At 42.8% G+C, this 22,584-nt stretch overlaps 1 protein-coding gene across 6 annotated transcripts in view; it reads right to left on the bottom strand.

The window, feature by feature from the left end:
* GTF2H3 (general transcription factor IIH subunit 3) overlaps positions 1-22,584 on the bottom strand; it is a 28,799-nt gene that overhangs the window by 2,474 nt on the left and 3,741 nt on the right. For 2 of the 6 annotated variants that reach the window (XM_054444121.2, XM_054444123.2), the window contains exons 2-11: positions 14,596-14,702; positions 12,055-12,218; positions 9,123-9,185; positions 7,610-7,639; positions 7,436-7,464; positions 5,135-5,209; positions 4,309-4,362; positions 568-636; positions 222-357; positions 71-107 (exon numbers count right to left, since the gene is read on the bottom strand). In XM_054444121.2, coding sequence (XP_054300096.1) covers positions 71-107; positions 222-357; positions 568-636; positions 4,309-4,362; positions 5,135-5,209; positions 7,436-7,464; positions 7,610-7,639; positions 9,123-9,185; positions 12,055-12,218; positions 14,596-14,672 — 734 coding nt within the window. In that variant the 5' untranslated portion in view covers positions 14,673-14,702. Of the gene's footprint in view, positions 1-70; positions 108-221; positions 358-567; positions 637-4,308; positions 4,363-5,134; positions 5,210-7,435; positions 7,465-7,609; positions 7,640-9,122; positions 9,186-12,054; positions 12,219-14,595; positions 14,703-16,527; positions 16,594-20,772; positions 20,853-22,584 lie in introns of all 6 variants that reach the window. The other 4 variants (XM_054444117.2, XM_054444118.2, XM_054444119.2 and 1 more) reach the window with 4 other exon arrangements.

Raw genomic sequence — 22,584 nt, 5'->3', positions numbered from 1 at the left:
GAGGAAAACATTTTTTAATGTTCTAGAGCTGTGAAGTATTAGCCACCCACACAATCTCAAAGATACTTACTCGCATGTAGTACAAATGGGGCTGAAATTGCAGAATACTGTAAATTTAAAAAAAAAAGAGACAATAGGGCGGCTGAAAAACAACACAGTTGAGAAACTGTTTTCCTGCCCCCCAACATAGAAAAAAAGGAAAACTAGGTACATTAACTTACTTGACAAACACACAGAACAGACATAACCAATTTCAATGAGATTTCGATGGCAGAAGCAAGCAGCCCTGTAGTCAACATGAACTGGGGGTGGGAGGGTTAACTGAGATCTCTGATCTTGATCGGGAAGAAACACCCACTGTAAAACAAACAAACAAAAGAAACTGTTATTTAAAACATGGGAAAAAAATAAGGTGAAGCCCACCCTTCTAGGCCTTGGAACTCCAAGGCCTCCATTTATTCCTTTCTCCTGAGTACTAGCACCAGCCATCTTGCTTCCATTCCTTTCCCAGGACACAGAGGTCATCCTTCCCTCCAGGCATCAGGGTCGCCGCTGCTGTCTCCTTACCAGCAAATACTGCAGAAGGGAGGGCATCTGAGGCACCTTCAGGTACAGTCCTCCCGTGATGTCACAAGCCTGCAAGACATAGAGGGCTTGCTGCCAAACTCACACTTACCTAGGGTTTCCAGAGGAATGAGATTCTCATGAGCAATGCCTCAGGTCTACAAAATCAGAGGAGGATATGACACTGCAAATTATTATTATTTTATTTTTATTTTTATATTTTGACAGAGTCTTGCTCTGTTGCCCAGGCTGGAGTGCAGTGGCACAATCTTGGCTCACTCCAACCTCTGCCTCCTGGGTTCAAGTGATTCTCCTGCCTTAGCCTCCCGAGTAACTGGGATTACAGGCACGTGCCACCATGCCTGTCTAATTTTTGTATTTTTAGTAGAGACGGGGTTTCCCCAGTCACATGGTAATTCTATGCTTAACTTTTCGAGGAAGTTCTGAACTGTTTCCTGAAGTGGCTATACCATTTTACATTTCCAGCAGCAATGCAGGAGGGATCCAATTTCTCTATATCCTCACCAATATTTATTATTAGCTGACTTTTCCATTACATCTGTCCTAGTGGAGTGAAGTAATAGCTCATTGTGGTTTTGATTTGCACCTCCCTGGTCGGTAACGATATTAAGCATCTTTTCATGTGCTTCTTGGCCATTTGCAGATCTTTGGAGAAATATCTGTTCAAATCCTTGGCCCACTTTGAAATGAGTTATCTTATTTTTGAATTTTAAGAGTTCTTTATATAATTGGAATACTAGTCCGTTTATCAGATAGATCATTTGCAAATATCTCTCCCAGTTGTCTTTTACTTTCTTGATGGTGCCCTTGGAAGCACAAAAATTTTTAATTTTTATGAGATTTGTTTTCATTGTATTTTGTTAATTTTATTATGTAAAAAGAAACTGTGAGATGGCTTTATTCTGTTCTCTTTAAGAAATAACACTTTTTTGTCTAGGTGCGGTGGCTCGTGCCTATAATCCCAGCACTTTGGGAGGCCAAGGCTTCAGGACTGTTTGAGCCCAGGAATTCAAGACCAGCCTGAGCAACATAGTGAAACCCCATCTCTACAACAAATTTAAAAAATTAGGCCGGGCGCGGTGGCTCACGCCTGTAATCGTGGATCACTTGAGGTCAGGAGTTCGATACCAGCCTAGCCAACAGCGTAAAACCCTGTCTCTACTGAAAATACAAAAATTAGCTGGGTGTAGTGGTGGGTACCTATAATCCCAGCTGCTTGGGAGGCTGAGGCAGGAGAATCACTTGAACCCAGGAGTTAGGGTTTCAGTGAGCCGAGATCGCACCATTGCACTCCAGCCTGGGCAACAAGAGCGACACTCCATCTCAAAAAATTAAAAAATTAGCCAGGCATTGTAGTGCATGCCAGTGGTCCCAGATACTTGGGAGACTGAGTGGGAGGATCATTTGAGCTGGGGAGGATGAGGCTGCAGTAAGCCATGATCATGCCACTCACTGCATTCCAGCCTGGGCAAGAGCAAGACTGTCTCAAAATAAAATAAAATAAAAATAACACTCTTGAATTTGGTCCTCTTTTTCTAAACTTTTGCTATCTTCAGAGTTTTCCAAAGACACAAAACACTCAAGCTCTCCTGGTTGCTGACACTAAGGTTTCCTGTCCATGTTAATGGCTGTTCCCAACAATCATTCATCTATTCATTTCATAAACACAGCTTTCTCGCTTTGACACAGCACTGCTTCCGTTTACACTGAAAATCCTAGCTCTGATGCTAGGACCTTGAGGCTCCTCTGATAGTACAGTCCTGGTTCAGTTGGTCCGTTAGATTCATTTACACATTTAACAACTGTTTTAGAGCACTGTGCAGGGTTACAGCCGTAAACATCAGTGTCCATCCTCGTGAAGTTAAGGTTCTAGTGGAGAAGGCAGAGAGTAAATCAAGTAAGTAAATGCAAAAATAATGTTATAGGTTATGATCATTTCTATGAAGAAAAATAAAGTAGGCTAAGGAGAGAGGGAGTAACACTAACAATGGTGGTCAGGGAAGGCTTCTCTGAGGAGGTGGCACAGAAGTAGAGACCTGAAGGCAGGCAGGGAGTAGGCCATGCAAACACCTGCGGGAAGAGCTTGCAAGCAGAGAGAACAGAAAGTGCAGCGCCCCTCTGGCCGAAGCAGGCCTGTTTCAGGCAACAGCAAGGGGGCGGTGGGGACGGACTGAAGAGGGAGAGTGTGGAAGATGCAGGGCAAAAGGTTCCCAGGAGCCTCAGCAAGCAGCATCTGGAAGGCCCTGGCAGGCCCTGACTCTGGGTTTTAGTCGACGTATGATGCTAGGCTATGGGAGGGTTTTAAGCAAGTGAGCAACAGGTTCTAATTTATATTAGGTTGGTGCAAAAGTAATTGCAGTGTTTATTGTTAAAAAAAAAAAAGGCAAAAACCACAATTACTTTTGCACCAATCTTGTATTTTGAAAGCTTCGTTCTGACAGCTGTTCTGAGAACCAACTTTCAACATTTTTTTTTTCTTAAAGAGGGAGACAGGGTTTCCCTGGAATGCAGTGGCATGATCATAGCTGACTGCAGCTTCGAACTCCTGGCTCAAGCAATCCTCCTGCCTCCACCTCCCAAACAGCTGAGACTACAGGAATGCACCACCATGATAGGCTAATTTTTTTGTATTGTTTATAGAGATGGTGTCTTGCCATGTTGCCCAGGCTGGTCTGAAACTTCTGAGCTCAAGTCATCCACCCGCCTGAGCCTCCCAAGTGCTGAGATTATAGGCATGAGCCACCAAGCTCAGCCAGGATGTATTTTAAAGGCAGAATCAACAGGATTTGCTCATGGTTATGAAACGAGAGAAGAGAAGAGACAAGGTTTTTGCTTGAGTTGCTGAGTGAACTGCACTGCCACTTAGGAAGATGGGGCTACCAGTGGAGCAGGAAAAGGCTGAGAGGACAAACCAAGAGCTCTCTGCTTTGGACACATGACGCTGAAGATGCGTGCCAGACGTCCAAGAGGAAGTACTACGTACACGGCTGATTCTGCAAGTCTGGAACTCAGGAGAGTCTGGGACTGGACTAGAGAAATGAATGTGAGGGCCGAGGAGGTAGAGCTGGTATGTGAATTCATGGCAGAGACAAGATCGTCTTGGAGTTAATAGACAATGTGTAGACTGAAATGTGTTGCTAACAAATGAATTCAAATTTTTTGAATTTTTACTACTGAAATATAATATGTACAAGAGTCTGTATACATAATGTGTAAGTATGGTTTAAATAATAAAATGAACATCATATACCTACGATCAAGCTGAAGAAACAGTACAATCTCAGAACCTTTGAAGCCTGTGAATTTTCCCATTGGACCTCGCTCTCCCCATCCTTCATCCCCAGCAGTAACCTAAATTCAGGGTTTGTCACAGTTTTGTGCTTGTAACTGATCCTTTAGCAAACATTTGTGGACAAAAAACATCTCACAAAAACTCAGTAATTTCTTCAGACTTACTTTAGAGTTTTGTTTCCCTTTTGGGTTAAAGTAAAATTCAGTTTTTGTCTTTTAGTGCTGCCCAATGGAAATATAACGCAAGCAATATGTAATTTAAAATTTTCCAGTAGCTCCATACGTAAGGGGGAAAGAAATAGATAAAATTAGGCTCAATAACATGTTTTATTTAACCCAATATACCCAAAGCTCTTTCATTTCAAATTGTAATCAATATAAAAATCACTAATTGTCATAACCACCCACACAAAGCATGGTTTTAAAACATACCTGTTGGAGGAGCCCTGAGTCGGAGTCTAAAACACAGGCATCAATCAAAATATTCTAAAAGAAACATTTTGAAAATATTACAGGAATAATAACAATAATGAGTACCTTATACTGAGAACCTACTGCATGCCATACTCTGTGCTTAAAATAGCTCACTCAATACGCAACATGACTCTGCATGGCAGATAGTTGCATTTGGCAGCTGAAGCACCCAGGACATGGCTGGGCTGTGGTCACAGAGCCAGCGGGTGGGAAAGCTGTCACCCCACTCGGCCTGTCTCTAAAGTCCAGGCTCTTTTCACTACATCATGCTGCCACTCCACAACAGAGAACATTATGCATGGCTATAGCAGCATTTTACATTAAAACTGAAATTTTAAGGAGGTTTTCTTTCTTCATAAATACATCAAAGAAGAAAATGTATTATACTTCATCTGAACATTTCAGCTCTTTGCAAAGTAAAAATACTGAATTTTTACAGCTTCACCACAGCAAAAAGATAAAGAAATTGAGGCAAGGTTTATACAGCAAACTGTCAAACCAGGGATTCTTGGCATGGGGTTCAAGGATGGGCTAAAGGTTACCTGAATACCATGAAACTCTATGCAAAACTGTGGTTGAGTGCACATTGTTTTGGGAATGCATCAGATGCTCAAGTGGTCCAGGACCCAAAATAGAGAAAAGACTAGAACATAATACAGATTCTGGATTCCTCGTCCATTCATAACGCTACGTAGTCAGAATACCTCAGAGTAGAGCATTCAAAAAATGAAACTGACTCCTTCGTTATGAAACAAATCCTTTAAATGGCAGGCTCTCAGTTCACCTGTTTCTGTGCTGCGAAGATGACATTCATGAAGTTCATATACTGCAACGCACTGTCTTCTGCAGCCTTAATCACCTAAAAATCACAGTCATGTTAACTCCGCCCAGGCACATCCCAGTCCTCTCACACCAATGTCACACAATATACTGCGAACCACAACCAACATTATTCCAGTTTGTCTTCCCATTTATCACTGTTAAATGATACCCAAATTATAAAGATGACAGTAACATTTCCCCCCAAATCCTGCCACCCAAGGACAGTCCACGTAAGGGTCTGATGAACTCATTCTGGAGAGCACCTACGTGGGCAGGTATATACATGCACACCCAAAACACAAACACACACATACGCAAAATACGCACATACACCCAAAATACACACACACCCCCAAAATACACACACCTGCCCACCCAAAATACACACTCCCAAAATACACACACCTACACACCCAAAACATACACATGCACCCCCAAAATACACACATACCCCCAAAAATACACACCCCAAAATACACCCACACCCCAAATACACACACCCCAAATACACATACACCCAAAACACACACACATACAAAATACACACACATGCACATACACCCAAAATACACAGGTATGTACACCCAAAATACACACACACAACCAAAATACACATACCCCAAAAGTACACACACCCCTAAAATACACACACCCAAAACACACACACACAACCAAAATACACACACCCCCAAAAAATACACATCCAAAACATACCCCCAAAAATACACACACTCCAAATACACACATAAAACACACACAAACCCAAAATACACCCAAAACAGACAAACACACCCCAAATACATACACACAGCCAAAACACACACACATCCAAAATATACACACATACACACACCCAGAATACACACACATCCAAAATACACACACTCACACGTATCAAGATGATTACTTAGCATTCTGCAACCTGCCTTTTCAGTCCACAATATATGTGGGAAAAAATATTCTAATGTCAATGAATTATAATATATACTACGCTCCTTGCGGACTTCATAAATTTCCACTATTTAAGCAGTTTCCAATTCTCAGTTTTAAACAATGCTCTGATGACACCCTCATATACCCTCTGCACAGCTCTCTAATTACCTCCGGAAAATAAGCAGTGATTACTAAAGTATATGCACATTTAATTTTGACACAGATTACCAAAATGCACCCCACAAAAATTTTTACCAATTTATCCTCCTATCAGCAACGCATGAGAATAAGCAATCCCCGACATCACCATCAACCCTGGGAACTGCCAGCTTTTTCATTTGTGCTAAGCAACAAACAATGAATATCTCATTACTTGGCATATCTTTTTTTTTTTTTTTTTGGAGACAGAGTCTCGCTCTGTTGCCCAGGCTGGAGTGCAGTGGCGCAATCTCGGCTCACTGCAACCTCCGCCTCCTGGGTTCACGCCATTCTCCTGCCTCAGCCTCCCGAGTAGCTGGGACTACAGGCGCCTGCCACATTTTTTGTATTTGTACTAGAGACGGGGTTTCACCATGTTAGCCAGGTTGGTTTCGATCTCCTGACCTCATGATCCGCCCACCTTGGCCTCCCAAAGTGTTGGGATTACAGGCGTGAGCCACCGCGCTCGGCCTTGAATTTCTTTTTTAAATCTCCCCACCCTGACAGGAAAAAAAAAACCTCCCTGATATTCTGACTGAGATTGTAAATTAAATTTACAGCGTAATTTTGGGAAAACTGACATCCAAGAACAAAATATGGCTCTCCATTTATTCTTCTATCGCTCTCAGAATTTTACTTTTCCTTATCATCAGTTTTACACATTGCTTGTTAAATGAATCCTGGATAGTTAACATTTTTTGCTCCTACTATAAATGGGTTTTATTTCCCATTATGTTTTCTTTTTTTTTTCTTTTTGAGACGGAGTCTCACTCTGTCACCCAGGCTAGAGTGCAGTGGTGCGATCTCGGCTCACTGCAACCTCCGGCTCACTGCAACCTCTGGCTCACTGCAACCTCCACTTCCCAGGTTCAAGCGATTCTCCTGCCTCGGGCTCCCAAGTAGCTGGGACTATAGGCATGCACCAACATGTCCAGCTAATTTTTGTATTTTGAGTAGAGACAGAGTTTCACCATATTGGCCAGGCTGGTCCCAAACTCCTGACCTCAAGTGATCTGCCTACCTCGGCCTCCCAAGGTGCTGGGATTATAGGTGTGAGCCACCACACCCAGCCTCCTGTTATGTTTTCTAATTATAGTTGTCATATAAAAAAGTAATGATTTTTTTATCTTACCAATATCCTTGATTTCATTTCCTGATTATCTACAAAGAGAAAAAAGCAGAAAAAAATTTAACTAAATCTTACTAATCATATATGGTTTCCTAACCAATTTTTAAACAGTCTAGCAAAGACATACTAGTAAAATAAGTAGGATTACAGTTCTCATAGGAAAACGCAGGCTCTTACCTTTAATTTCCTTGTTCATTCTATGAATGTCTTAATTTCTTAACATTAAGGAATACAAAAATATTATTTTACTTCATAAATATTTATAGTAAAAAGAAAAATAACCTCCAATTTTAAATAAACCCAGCATCTACCTAGCTAAGAAGGGAAATGCTCCACTTACCAAGATAAATACACAAGAGTGATTGGGGTTTTCAGTTCCTAACTCTGCAGTCAACTGGACTTTGTAATCTAACCAAAATATAATCCCTATCCCAGAAAATTAAAATTCCCAACACTTGACTATCCTATTCTTATCTACCATGTCCTAAATTTGAATCCTGGGACAACAAGTATTGATTTACAAAGATGTTCAGGCAACCCACATCAAACTCTAGGACAAAATAATCACTCAATACTGCCCATCCCCCAAAAAATTAATGCCATAAGACTGAGAAAACGTCACACAGATAAAATGGAAAGGTATTGCCCTATGCTACATGCAAAACAACCCGTTCACCTATGGAGAAGTAGCCACTCATTTATTAAGCTTCAGGGCTCCTAAACGGCTTTTAAAAATCAAACACTGTTCCCAAGTCAAGAAGAAAATGAAAATGTTTAAAAACTCTTAATTTATCAAAATAAGAAACAAGAAAGCACCCTGAAGCAGTGTTTCCTGAAGGCAGAAAGACATAATGGAGAAGCTAGAGTTTTCTCACTCTTCCCCACTTCCAGTTTTTACAGCTTATCTTTTTTCTTTTTTTTTTTTTTTTGAGACGGAGTCTCGCTTTGTCGCCCAGGCTGGAATGCAGTGGCGTGATTTCAGCTTACTGCAAGCTCTGCCTCCCGGGTTCACGCTATTCTCCTGCCTCAGCCTCCCTAGTAGCTGGGACTACAAGCGCCCGCCACCACGCCCAGCTAATTTTTTTGTATTTTTAGTAGAGACGGGGTTTCACTGTGTTAGCCAGGATGGTCTCCATCTCCTGACCTCGTGATCCGCCCGCCTCGGCCTTCCAAAGTGCTGGGATTACAGGTATGCGCCACCGCGCCCGGCCTTTACAGCTTGTCTTAATAAACATTTCAAAGCCAGCCACACACAGTGGCCTGTAATCCCAGCACTTTGGGAGGCCGAGGCGGGCGGATCACGAGGTCAGAAGATCGAGACCAGCCTGGCTAACTTGGTGAAACTACATCTCTACTAAAAATACAAAAAAAATTAGCCGGGAGTGATGGCGGGCGCCTGTCCCAGCTACTTGGGAGGCTAAAGCAAGAGAACTGCTTGAATCTGGGAGACGAAGGTTGCAGTGAGCGGAGATTGTGCCACTGCACTCCAACTTGGGCGACAGAGTGAGATTGTCTCAAAAAAAGAAAAAAAAATTCAAAGCCAATATAAACTATTTTTTAAAAAATTACCCTCCACTTCAGAGTACTCACACGTCCCAGTAATGGGCACCCAAGATCCTAAGAAATGTCACAAGTTAAGATATGTTTATTACAGAAGACACCTTCTAAATGATTCAGACACCTAGGATACAGCAAAGGGCTTTGGCCAGGGATCCTGCCAGCAAAGTTTCTGTATGTTGACCCTTTATGTCACCTGCAAATAACAGAAAACATTAAAAGGGAATTTTTAAGTACTTTCTTGAACTAAAATCATTGGGTGCTTTCTTGAACTAAATATGCTTTCAAACCAAAGCATTCTTCATAAATGAAATCAAACAAGACATTTTCAAACTAGGTTTAAAAACATAGCAATGTGTTCTTGGTAATGGTTAACTAAGCAACTTTTTAACCTTTTCTCAATGTAAAACATCCTGGTGTTTGTTCAGGGGCTAGCGGGAGGCCGGGGGGAACAGGGAGTTAGTGTCTAACGGGTACAGAATTTCAGTTTGTAAAGATGAAAAAGTTCTGGCAATGGGTGGCGGTGATGATTGCAAAACAAGGCGAATATACTCAACATTACTGAACTGTATACTTAAATACTGTTAAAATGGTAAATTTTATGGTAAGCAAATTTTACATTAAAAATTCTAAAAATCGGTAAAATGGCAAATTTTGTTATTTGTACTTTACCATACATACACACACAAAAAGATCCTGTCTTTACTTGGAAAGGTTCCAGTTTATTCATGATCTATGGGGTACAAAATGTCACGCAGAAGTCTAGCAGCCCGGACAGGACACAAGGCTCTGAGGCCCCCTTGCCCTCCCTCTCCCACCATCCCCTCCTTCCCATCACTCTCCGCACTCAGCCAGTGCGGGGAAGACTGGAGAAGCTCTTTCCTCTAGCCATGAGAAGCAGGGAGGAGTTTGCCACTTGTCTGGTGCCTTGGGTGAAAAAAGTCACTCAAGATATCAAAATCCTAAAACTGCAGTTCAAGAGGGCAAGGAGCTCAGATTGACATTCCATGCAAGCCAGCTTAGAGCTGGTCCAGGAGAACTGACACCCCATGGGTGAGGTCAGACCAGAAAAGGTCTTGAACACTATACTGTGAAGCTGAGCTGAAACTTAATCCTGGAGGCCAGTGACTTTCAAAGTGAGATTCTGGAACCAGCTATAGGGGCACCACCTGGGACTGTAATAGAAATATAAATTCTCGGAACCTCCCTAGATCCAGTGAATCAGAAACTTGAGTGGGGCCTGACACTGTTTCAACAAGCCTTCCAGCTGATTTTTTAACAGGTTTATAACTTACAAACCATAAATTCTGGTCTAAAAGTACTTTTAGGTATGCAATTCAATTATTTTTAGTAAATTTACAATTATGCAATCATCATCACAATCCAATTTTAGAACAGTCTCCATTACCCCAAAAGATCACTTGGGCCCATGTGCAATCACTCCCCAGTCTCTGCCCAGCTCTGGGCAACCACTAACCAACTTTCTGTCTCTATAGAATTGTCTTTTGCCCCAGGTGATTCTGATTCAGGCTAAGGTTTGGAAACCATCACCTGCAGGCAGCAGGGAGCCAGGAAAGGCCTATAAGCCCAGGAATGGCAGCTTTGATTTTTAAGATGATAACTCTGGAGGCTGAGTGCAGACTTGACTGGGGAGACAGGAGTCAGAAAACCAGTTAGAAGCTATAACAATCATCTAGAGCAGTGGCTCTAAACGTGGGGTGAATGTGCCCTACAGGGGGCATCTGGCTATGTCTGCAGACATATCTGGTTGTCACAACTGGGGGATATTATGGTGTCTAATGGCCCAAGGCCAGAAATGCTGCTAAACATCCTATAACACATAGGACAGCTGCCACAACAAAGAATTATCCAGACCAAAATGTCAATAATGCTGAGGTTGATCAAGATGACAATAAGGGATGGAGCCTGGGTGTGGTGGCTCACACCTGTAATTCCAGCCCTTTGGAAGGCCGAGTCGGGTGGATCAACTGAGGTCAGGAGTTGGAGACAAGCCTGGCCAACATGGTGAAACCCCATCTCTACTAAATATATTAAAAATTAATCGGGCATGGTGGTACGTGCCTATAATCCCAGCTACTTGGGAGGCTGAGGCAGGAGAATCGCTTGAATCCGGGAGGCGGAGGTTGCAGTGAGCTGAGATCACATGCCATTGCACTCCAGCCTGGCCAACAAGAGTGAAACTCCATCTCAAAAAAAAGAGATGACAATAGGGATGGGGGCTGGGTGTAGTGGCTCCTGCCTGTAATCCCAGCACTTTCGGAGGCAGAAGCAGGAGGATAGCTTGAGCCCAGGAGTTCAAGACCAGCTTGGGCAACATAGCGAGACCCCGTCTCTATAAAAATTTTTAAAAATGAAAAATAAAAAGATGACAATAAGGAGTGGGATTCTGGAGACACTTCTGAGGCTAAACGACTAGATTTTTGTAGCTGATTAGATGTCGGATATGAGGAGGAGTTAAAAATGAAAGCTTTAAGTTTAGAAAACTACTTGGATGCGGGCTGACAGAAATAGGGAATGGAAATGGTGGTGTGATTGAGAGCAAAGATAATGAGACTAGCCTGGGCCATGTCAAGAGACTGTGGGATGCTGAAATGGAGGCATCTGAGCGTGAAAGAAAGTCTGGGTTAGAGACAAAGTTGGAAAGTGTCCATATGTAAAAGATAATTAAAGGCAAAAGTGGATGAGAACATATAGAGGAAGAAAAGATGAAAATCATGTGCTGAATTAAAAACATATTTTAAGAGAAAAGATGAAGGAAAAGCCAGAAATAGAGACTATGAAATAACGTTTCAAGAAAAGACGAAAAACAGGTCACAGGGCATTCGTAGAAGCCAAAAGTCATATTTCAAGAAGTAAAGGCTGGTCAGCAGTGTCAAATGCTGTAGAGGCTAGGCAAATAATGAACCGACTTTGATGAAAATGATTTTTAAAAAGTGAGAACGTGCAGGCATACAAATAAAGAACCTCACATCTTTGAACTTAAAGCCTAAAGGACCTCCAAAATCAACGCTATTCGCAAAATAACAATTTTAAAAAGTTGTTACTTTTGGTCATTAGATCTTTAATCTCTTCAACAATAACTTCATTTGCTGAGGTTAAAAGTTCGTATTTTCCATCTTTACTTCCAGAGGGATTAAATTCAGGAGGGTTGCCTGGGTCTCCGAAGAAGTCTCCAAGTCTGCCATTCTTTCCAGGATATAAGAATCGGCTAAAACAGCAAGGGAAAAAACCTGGTTACACCAGGCCTCACTGCCCATGCTCACTCATGATCAGAATGAAATTCAGCAGAGGCAACAAACAAAATTACAACAATGTGGGACTCACAAGATTCCACGGTAAATTTCATTTTTTAAAAAAATGTGTAAGATGAAATTAGAAAAAGTATAAAAACAAAGAAAAAATGTATAAAATAGGCAAATTGGCCAACATTTGTCTATCACCACAGAATGTTTTACTGGTTCCAGTGTTTTCTGAAAAGTGTGGGGAAATACAGAGGGCGTTGGGTTATAATCTCTGAAATGCTGCAGAGGGGTGCCCGTGCCTTCCTTTCTCAAATGACAACCACAACAGGTTCATACCAAATTCTAACTCACTACTAGTTTATTATTTGAGGTACACATCTATCCCAGTAATAAAAATCTGGCCCAAAGGTCCCTGAAAAGATTCTCCCAGTGATTCATGAATCTTTTTTTTTTTTGAGACAGTCTCGCTCTGTCACCCAGGCTGGAGTGTAGTGGTGCAGTCTCAGCTCACTGCAACCTCCACCTCCCGGGCTCAAGTGATTCGCGTGCCTCAGCCTCCCAGGTAGCTGGAATTACAGGAGTGTACCACCACGTCCAGCTAATTTTTTGTATTTTTAGTAGAGATGGGGTTTCACTATGTTGGCTGCTATGTATGGCTGGTCTCAAACTGACCTCAAGTGATCTGCCTCAGCCTCCTGAAGTGCTGGGATTACAGGCGTGAGCCACCGAGCCCGGCCTCGTGACTTTTTTTTTTTGAGACACAGTCTTGCTCTGTCGCCCAGGCTGCAGTGCAGTGGCACGACCTCGGCTCACTGCAAGCTCCGCCTCCCGGGTTCACGCCATTTTCCTGCCTCAGCCTAACGAGTAGCTGGGACTACAGGTGCCCACCACCACGCCCAGCTAATTTTTTTTTGTATTTTTAGTAGAGACGGGGTTTCACCGTGTTAGCCAGGATGGTCTCGATCTCCTGATCTCGTGATCCGCCCGCCTTGGCCTCCCAAAGTGCTGGGATTACAGATATGAGCCACTGCGCCTGGCCATGGCCTCATGACTTTTAAGATAATCAGGTAGAGGATACCTTTGATTAAAAAACAAAAAAAACTTTGACAGGTATAGTTTTTACTGGTATTTTAACCAAACTAACATCATCTTTTCATCCACTTCTAAGAAAAAATATGCAGCGAGGACGGGAGTAAGAGTATGTGTTTGGTGGCCCATGGGCTCTCTCATCCCACCAGAGGAAGCAGGCAGCCCTAAGAACCAAGAAAATCTGAGAGCTATCATATGAAATATGTTGGTAAGCAAGAGTCACTTCTATTGTAATGTGGTGATTAAGACATAGAAGAGCCAGGCGTGGTGGCTCATCCCTGCAGTCCCAGCACTTTGGGAGGCTGGGGTGAAAGGATTGCTTGAGCCCAGGAGAGCAAGGCCAGCCTGGGCAACATAGTGAGACCCCATCTCTACAAAAAATACAAAAATTAGCCGAGTGTGGTGGTGCACACCTGTCATCCCAGCTACTTGGGAGGCTGAGGCAAGAGGATCACTTATGCCCAGAAGGTCAGACACTACAGTGACCCATGATAGTGCCACTGCACTCTAGCCTGGGTGACAGAGCAAGATCCTGTCTCCAAAAAAAAAAAAAAAAAAAAGACATAGAAGAGCTGTGTCTTACATGGTAATTCAACTCTTCTGTCAGTGCATAATGTGAGAAGTAAATATGGCCCAAATTATTCACAAAAACTTTGCTGTATCTGTGGTCACATTTACACATCAGCTGCAGGCTATGCACCATCTTGCAGTGAGTCTAACACAGCCAGTTTTCACACTAGTGTTAGAAACGACCACTGTTTCTTCTGCCAAGCACCAGATGGAGTAGTTGGCTTGGGTTTAGAAGCCAACGTTATAAGAAAAATCCTTACTTCTAAGCACCAGGTTCACTCACAGAGCAGGGAAATAGGCCATGAGAGCTACGCAGAGCTAAAGGAAAACAGAATCACATCTCCCATCTCACTTGCACGCTGGGGCAGACACAAAATGGGAAGACGGGTGAGGGAAAGTAGCTGCCCAATTTGATAGCTCTCTTTCCCTTTTTGCCTAAATAATATAGTTCAAGCTGTGCAAATTACATGGGCCATTGTGTAACTCTACTATCTACTAATAATAAGGTTTGCAAATTTCATGGATATCACAATGTACACGTACTGGCTCTTGGTGCTGTAGCTGTTCACTGGTACGGAAAACATTTTCTTTTGCAACATGGAGTAGGAACAATACATGCCAACTGGCACAAAAAACTCATGAATGTTAAGCACTGAAGAGGAAAAGCAATCACAGTGGTCATACCTTTCTTGAATGTGACTTGCTATCACAGCAAGTTTGTTGGAACGATTCATGAATAAATGCGAATTTCCCAGCACCATCACAGCATCTATGCATTTGGATAAAGTGAACTGTTGAAAAAAAAAAAAGACATTAGAAAAACAAATTAGCTATCCAAATAACCATGTCAGGTCTTGACATAATCAAGATTTCATTTAGGCTGGGTGCAGTGGCTCAAGCCTGTAATCCCAGCACCCTGAGAGGCCAAGGTGGGAGGACTGCTTGAGTTCAGGAGTTTGAGACCACCCTGGGCAACATAATGAAACCTTAGCTCTATAAAAAAGAAACAAAACTAGCCAGGCATGGTGGTGTGCACCTGTAGTCCTAGCTACCCTGGAGGCTGAGGTGGCAGGATCGCTTGAGCCCTGGAGAGCCAGGCTGCAGTGAGCCAAGATTGTACCACTGTACTGCAGCCTGGACAACAGAGCTAGACCCTGTAAAAAACAAACAAAAAGAAGACCTCATTTAAATTTTAGACAATTATTCATTGTTAAAAATTTGCTCAGGAGCTCCCCTCCTCCAAAGCCATAAACAAAAACACTTGAAAACTATAGTTTTCTGATTGTACTTATATGAGATCATTTCTACATCAGTACAATATTCTACAAATATTTGCAGCGTAACATTTAAGGAATAACAAATGTGTCACATGTTCTGTGATAAAATTTCCAGCAAACTATTACTATATGTGGAGTAGATAATGAATACATACTGAAAACACTGGAGACCTTTAAAATTTTTTAATTCATTTGTTTACTAAGTATACTGAGCCACTACTGTACGTCTGGTATATACTTAGTGAACAATATAGTGGTTGCTCGGTATACTTGGGCAAATGAATTAAAAACTTTTTTTTTCTTTTTTGAGATGCAGTCTCGCTCTGTCGCCAGGCTGAAGTGCAGTGGCCCGGTCTCAGCTTACTGCAACCTCCACCTCCCAGGTTCAAGCAATTCTCCTGCCTCAGCCTCCCCAGCAGCTGGGACTACAGGCCCGCACTACCATGCCCAGCTAATTTTTGTATTTTTAGTAGAGATGGGGTTTCACCAGGTTGGCAAGGATGGTCTCGATCTCTTTACCTCGTGATCCGCCGGCCTCAGCCTCCCAAAGTGCTGGGATTACAGGCGTGAGCCACCATGCCCAGCCTAAAAACTTTTAAAGTTTGAAAAAACAACTAAAGAATATCCCTTCTTTCCTCGAGCTCACCTTCCCACAAGAACAAATATTATTAAGAAACATATGTCTATTTTTTTTTTTGGTATTCAATATGTTCAGAGAAATTTCTCTAGTAACAAACTAAACATGATCCTTGAAGTTTCAGTCTTCATAAGTAGATATTTTCATAATCCTGGAATACGGCCTGTTTCTCTTAAATAAATACTTCAGGTAGAAAACAGAACACTGGTGGCCAGGCGTGGTGGCTCACGTCCCAGCACTTTGGGAGGCCGAGGCAGGCAGATCACCTGTGGTCAGGAGTTTGAGACCAGCCTGGCTTACATGGCAAAATCCCATCTCTACTTAAAATACAAAAATTAGCTGGGCGTGTTGGCACGTGCCTGTAGTCCCAGCTTCTCGGTATGCTGAGGTGGGAGGACTGCTTGAGCCCAGGAGGTGGAGGCTGCAGTGAGCTGAGATAGTGCCACTGCACTCCAGCCTGGGTGACAGAGTAAGACTCCATCTCAAAAAATAGACCAAAACACTGGTAAATTTCACCCTACTGGAAAAAAAAACTTAAATCTATTAAAATTTCTATTTGGCAAAAAGTGACAATATAAATAAAAGTGAAAGAAAACAAGTTACAAACGGGAAAAAACCAGTTGCAACACATGGCAAGTAATGGGTTAATCTTTTAATATAAAAGATTGTCCATAAATTATTAATTTTAAAAAAACCACATACCATGAATATCCAAAGAAAGAAGTGGGTGATGTCCCAAGAGAGAAATACAAATGGCCACGAAATACACTAGAAGCAAATTGAGATTACATTGTTTTTTGCATCTCATACTGACAAAAGATGAAATAAGGAGAATGAACATCTTGTGTTGGTACAAGAAAAAAGGAACTCTCATACAGCACTGATGAGCGCAAGCGCAGCCTTTCTGGAGTAACAGGGCAGCATGCAGTGATGTGCTGGCAGATGTTTAACCATTCACTCACCAAAAACGAGGTACCCATGTACACAAGTACATACGGATATTACTGATACAGCAGTTATGTAGCACACAATTTACAAATAACAGTGAAATGCACAATACTCTTTATTTTAAATTCCATACAGCCAATGGATTCTCACAGAATGCCTATGTTGATTTTTGCTGAATTCTTGTATCCATAGCCAATTGAAAAATGAGTATGGTTTGGCCGGGCGTGGTGGCTCACACCTGTAACCCCAGCACTTTGGGAGGCCAAGGCGGGCGGATTGCCTGAGCTCAGGAGTTTGCAACCAGCCTGGGCAACACGGTGAAACCCCATCTCTATGAAAATACACACAAAAAATATTAGCTGGGCATGGCGGCGCGTGCCTGTAGTCCCAGCTACTCGGGAGGCTGAGGCAGAATTGCTTGAACCTGGGAGGCGGAGATTGTGGTGAGCCGAGATTGCACCACTGCACTCCAGCCTGGGCGACGGAGCAAGACGCCATCTCAAAAAAAGAAAAAAAGAGTATGGTTTCAGCTGAAAAATGAGTATACTTCTAACATGAATATTGTGTGATATTTTTATTTTTTGTTAACAAGAGAAAAGATGCTTACACTTGGTGTAAGCAACTGTGTAAGTAACAATTACAACACTGCGTTATCAGGTTTATAACATGCGTAGGTATAATATGTATGACAATAAGAACATGGGGAAGGGGTGGAAGTGGATCTATATTGGAGCAAAGCCTCTATATTTTACTGGAATTAAATGAGTATTAATCTAAAGTAGACAATGATAAGATATATACAGTAATCCCTAGAGCAACTGCTGTGGGTCGAATTATGTCCCCCCAAAAGATATGTTCAAGTCCTAACTTCTGGTACATGTGTACGTGATCTTTTTTGGAAAACAGAATCACAAGTAAGAAGAGATCGACCAGGTGCGGTGGCTCACGCCTGTAATCCCAACACTTTGGGAGGCACGAGGTCAAGAGATCGAGACCATTCTGACTAACACGGTGAAACCCCGTCTCTACTGAAAATACAAAAATTAGCTGGGTGTGGTGATGCATGCCTGTAATCCCAGCTACTCGGGAGGCTGAGGAAGGAGAATTGTTTGAACTCGGGAGACAGAGGTTGCAGTAAGCCGAAATCGTGTCAATGCACTCCAGCCTGGGTGACAAAACTAGACTCTGTCTCAAGAAAAAAAAAAAACAGAAAATAACTGAAGGCTGGGCACAGTGGCTCATGCCTGTAATCCTAGCACTTTGGGAGACTGAGGCAGGAGGATCACTTGAGGTCAGGAATTAGAGACCAGCCTGACCAATATGGTGAAACCCTGTCACTACCAAAAATACAAAAATTAGCCAGGTATGGTGGCACGCGCCTGTGATCTCAGCTACTCGGGAGGCTGAGGCAGGAGAATTGCTCGAACCAGGGAGGTGGAGGTTGCAGGGAGCCGAGATCGTGCCACTGCACTCTAGCCTGGGCGACAAGAGCAAAACTCCATCTCAAAAAAAAAAAAAAAAAAAAGAAAACAACTAAAAATATACAGGTCAAATCAACAGAATAATTAATATAGTACAGTAAAAAATATTTATTTAACACAAAAGACAGTAAAGGAGGACAAAGAACCAAAAAATTCATGATACATACAGAAAACAATAACAAAATAGCAGATATGAATGCAACCACACTAATAATTATATCAAATGTGAGCACACTAACTACTGCTATCAAAATACGCACTTGTAATCCTAGCACTGCTCTCCAGCCTGGGTGACAGAGTGAGACTCTGTCTCAAAAAAAAAAAAAACAAAAACAAAAACAAAAAGTGGGGTGGACACGTGGCTCATGCCTGTAACCCCAGCACTTTGGGAGGTCGAGGCGGGCAGATCACTTGAGGTCAGGAGTTCAAGATCAGCCTGGCCAACATGGAGAAGCCCCGTCTCTACTAACAATACAAAAATTAGCCAGGCGTGGTGGTGCACGCCTGTGGTCCCAGCTACTTGGGAGACTGAGGCAGAAGAATCGCTTGAACCGGGAGGCAGAGGTTGCAGTGAGCAGAGATCACACCACTGCACTCTGGGCTGGGTGACAGAGCGAAACTCCATCTCAAAAAAAAGAGAAATACACAATTCAACAATAATACTTCATTTCATATTCCATTCTCGATAATTTTTTTATTTTTTTATTTTTTTTGAGACAGGGTCTTGCTCTGTCTCCCAGGCTGGAGTGCAGTGGAGTCATGGCTCACTGCAGACTCAATCACCTGGGCACCAGTGATCCTCCCACCTCAGCCCCTCAACTAGCTGGGACTATAGGTGCGCTATCAAGCAACTTAAACTAATAGACATTTATAGAACACTTCACTAGAAACAAAAGAATGCATATTCTTTTCAAGTAGACATGCAACATTCTCCAGAACAGACCACACAATCGGCCAGAGGTCAGTAAACTTGTTTTGTGAAGGGCCAGATAGTAAATATTTTAGACTTTTTGAGCCATGCAATCTTTATTGCTGTCCAACTCTGCTTTTGTAATGCAAAAGCTGCCACAGAAAATACATAAATTTATGAGTGAGGCTTATTTATAGACCCAGAAATTTGAATTTCATATAATTTTCAAGTCACAAAAATGTTATTCTTCTGATTTTATTTTAAACCATTTAAAAGTGGAAAACAGCTAATCTGTCACTAAAAAGAACAGACAAGGCCAGGCACAGTGGCTCACGCCTGTAATCCCAGCACTTTGGGAGGCCGAGGTGGGCAGATCACCCGAGGTCAGGAGTTCGAGATCAGCCTGTCCAACATGGTGAAACCCCAACTCTACTAAAAATACAAAAAATTAGCTTGGTGTGGTGATGGGCGCCTGTAATCCCAGCTACTCGGAAGGCTGAGGCAGGAGAATCCCTTGAACCCAGGAGGCAGAGGTTGCAGTGAGCCGAGATCGTGCCATTGCACTCTAGCCTGGGCAACAAGAGCGAAACTCCATCTCAAAAAAAAAAAAGGCCACAAAAACCTCCCCACTATATCCTGTTTGATTCCATTTACATGAAAAAAAAATCTAGAAAATCCAAACTAATCTACAGTGACACAAAGAGATCAAGAGTTGCCTGGGAGTACAGACAGGCAAAGAAGGTGTGGTCGAGAGTGGGACCAGATTACGAACGAACAAACATGAAGAATCAGCCAGGTGTGGTGGCTCACTCCTATAATCCCGACACTTTAGGAGGCCAAGGCGGGCAGATCACATGAGGCCAGGAGTTCGAGACCAGCCTGGCCAACATGGCAAAACCCCATCTCTACTAAAAATGCAAACAATTAGCTGGGTGTGGTGGCATGCACCTGTAGTCCCAAGTACTCGGGAGGCTGAGGCATGAGATGGTGGTGCTGATGGACACAAAAATCGATGAAATGTGGTAAAACTGCACAGAACCACACACACACGCACGCACACACACACACAAGTGATCACATGTAAAACCTGCAATCTGATTAGGTCTGTAGATTGCACTGATAGTTTCAAAATTGTACTATCATTATGTAAGATGTCACCACTGAAAGAATTTGAGTGATGGGTACACAGGACCTCTCTGTATCTTTTCTGGTTTCCTATGTCTATATTATTTAAAAATACAATATTTCAAAATAGAAAGTATTTTTTAAGATCACATATTGTATGAAATCAATACATGAAATGTCCAGAAAAGGGAATTTAGAGATAGAGGGCAGATCAGTGGTTGCTTGTGGCTTGGAGATAGAAGCAGGGATTGACTGCAAACAGGCACGAGGGAACGTTACGCAGTCAAAGAAATGTTCTAAAGCAGAAATGTGGGGCTGGTTACACAACTTTGCAAATTTACTTAAAAAAAAAAATCACTGAATTGTACAGTGGCTGAATATTACAGTATGTAAATTATACTTTAATAAAGCCATTTTTTAAAAAAGAATTTTAAACACTCAGTTAAACCAGAATTCTCCAAAGGCCTCCTCAAGCAGTCTTACCTGAGATTCCTTTAATGCTTGCTTTCCCCACCAAATTGGGTTGGCATCAACTACAATAACCAGAAGATTCAATTCATCTTCTGAAAATATTAACAAGAAATAAAATTTAAAACATTAGCTCCATAAAAATGAATCAAAGCTAACATTCCCAATTCATAAATTAAATCCAGAGCACCACTATATGCCTTTAAATGTTTATCACCTTATGAGATTAACAGAAGACCCAGTTAAAGCTTTAAAGCTGGGCCGGGCGCGGTGGCTCACGCCTGTAACCCCAGCACTTTGGGAGGCCGAGGCGGGCGGATCACGAGGTCAGGAGATCGAGACCATCCTGGCTAACATGGTGAAACCCCGTCTCTACTAAAAATACAAAAAATTAGCTGGGCGTGGTAGTGGGCGCCTATAGTCCCAGCTACTCGGGAGGCTGAGCCAGGAGAATGGCGTGAACCCAGGAGGCGGAGCTTGCAGTGAGCCGAGATCACGCCACTGCACTCCAGCCTGGGCGACAGGGCAAGACTCTGTCTCAAAAAAAAAAAAAAAAAAAAAGCTTTAAAGCACAGTGGGCCCTTGGCAAGCTCTTGTCTACGTCCTGAACCACTATATCTCCAATGCACAAACGTAAACTCTGTGAGGGTAGGAATTTTTGTCTCTTTTGTTCACTGCTTATCCTCACTCCTACCACACTGCCTAGCACACTGCAGCTGCTCAGTAAATATCTACTGAACGAGGGCCAGGTGTGGTGGCACAAGCCTGTAGTCCTAGCACTTTGGGAGGCCAAGACAGGCAGATGGCTTGAGCTCAGAAGTTCGCGAGACCAGCCTGGGCAATATCGCAAGACCCTTTCTCTACTAAAAATATAAAAATTAGGGCTGGGCGCCGTGGCTCATGCCTGTAATCCCAGCATTTTGGAAGGCCAAGGAGGGCGGATCACTTGAGGTCATGAGTTCGAGACCAGCCTGGCCAACATGGTGAGACACCCCATCTCTACTAAAAATACAAAAAAAAAAAAAAAAAAAATTAGCTGGGTTTGGTGGCAAGTGCCTGTAATCCCAGCTACTCGGGAGGCTGAGGCGGGAGAATCACTTGAACCCGGGAGGCGGAGGCTGCAGTGAGCCAAGATTGCACCACTGCACTCCAGCCTGGGTAACAGAGCAAGACTTCATCTTGGGGAAAAAAGAATAGCCGGGCATGGTGGCACATGCCTGTAGTCCCAGCTACTCAGGAGGCTGAGGAGAGAGGATCGCTTGAGACCGGGAAGTCGAGGCTACAGTGAGCCATGTTCCTGCCAATGCACTCCAGCCTGGGAGACAGAATGAGACCCCATCTGGAAAACAAAACAAAACAAAACAAAAACAACAAAAAAACACCTACTGCATTATGAATGCCTGGTCAAGGACAGAAGGCACTGGTTAACCAGTAGTAGGAATCCCAGTGGTAGAATTTCAGGAGCAAAAAATTAAAGGGAGGCGTAGGTGTCAATTTGGCCCGTACTCATCAAATCATGTAGCAGCAAGGCCAATTGTAATTAAGAGTCACTTTTTAAAAGGTAAAAAAAAATCAGGTTGGGCGCCTGTAATCCCAGCACTTTGGGAGGCTGAGGTGGGCGGATCACTGAGGTCAGGAGTTCAAGACCAGCCTAGCCAATATGGCAAAACCCCGTCTCTACTAAAAATACAAAATATTAGCTGGGCATGGTGGCGCACGCCTGTAATTCCAGCTACTCGGGAGGCTGAGGCAGGAGAATCGCTTGAACCTGGGAGGCAGAGGTTGCAGTGAGCTGAGATCACGCCACTGCACTCCAGCCTGGGTGAC

The sequence above is a fragment of the Pongo pygmaeus genome, chromosome 10 (genome assembly GCF_028885625.2).
Source record: "Pongo pygmaeus isolate AG05252 chromosome 10, NHGRI_mPonPyg2-v2.0_pri, whole genome shotgun sequence".
NCBI classification, from domain to species: Eukaryota; Metazoa; Chordata; class Mammalia; order Primates; family Hominidae; genus Pongo; species Pongo pygmaeus.
This window is presented reverse-complemented; position numbering and strand designations above follow the sequence as displayed.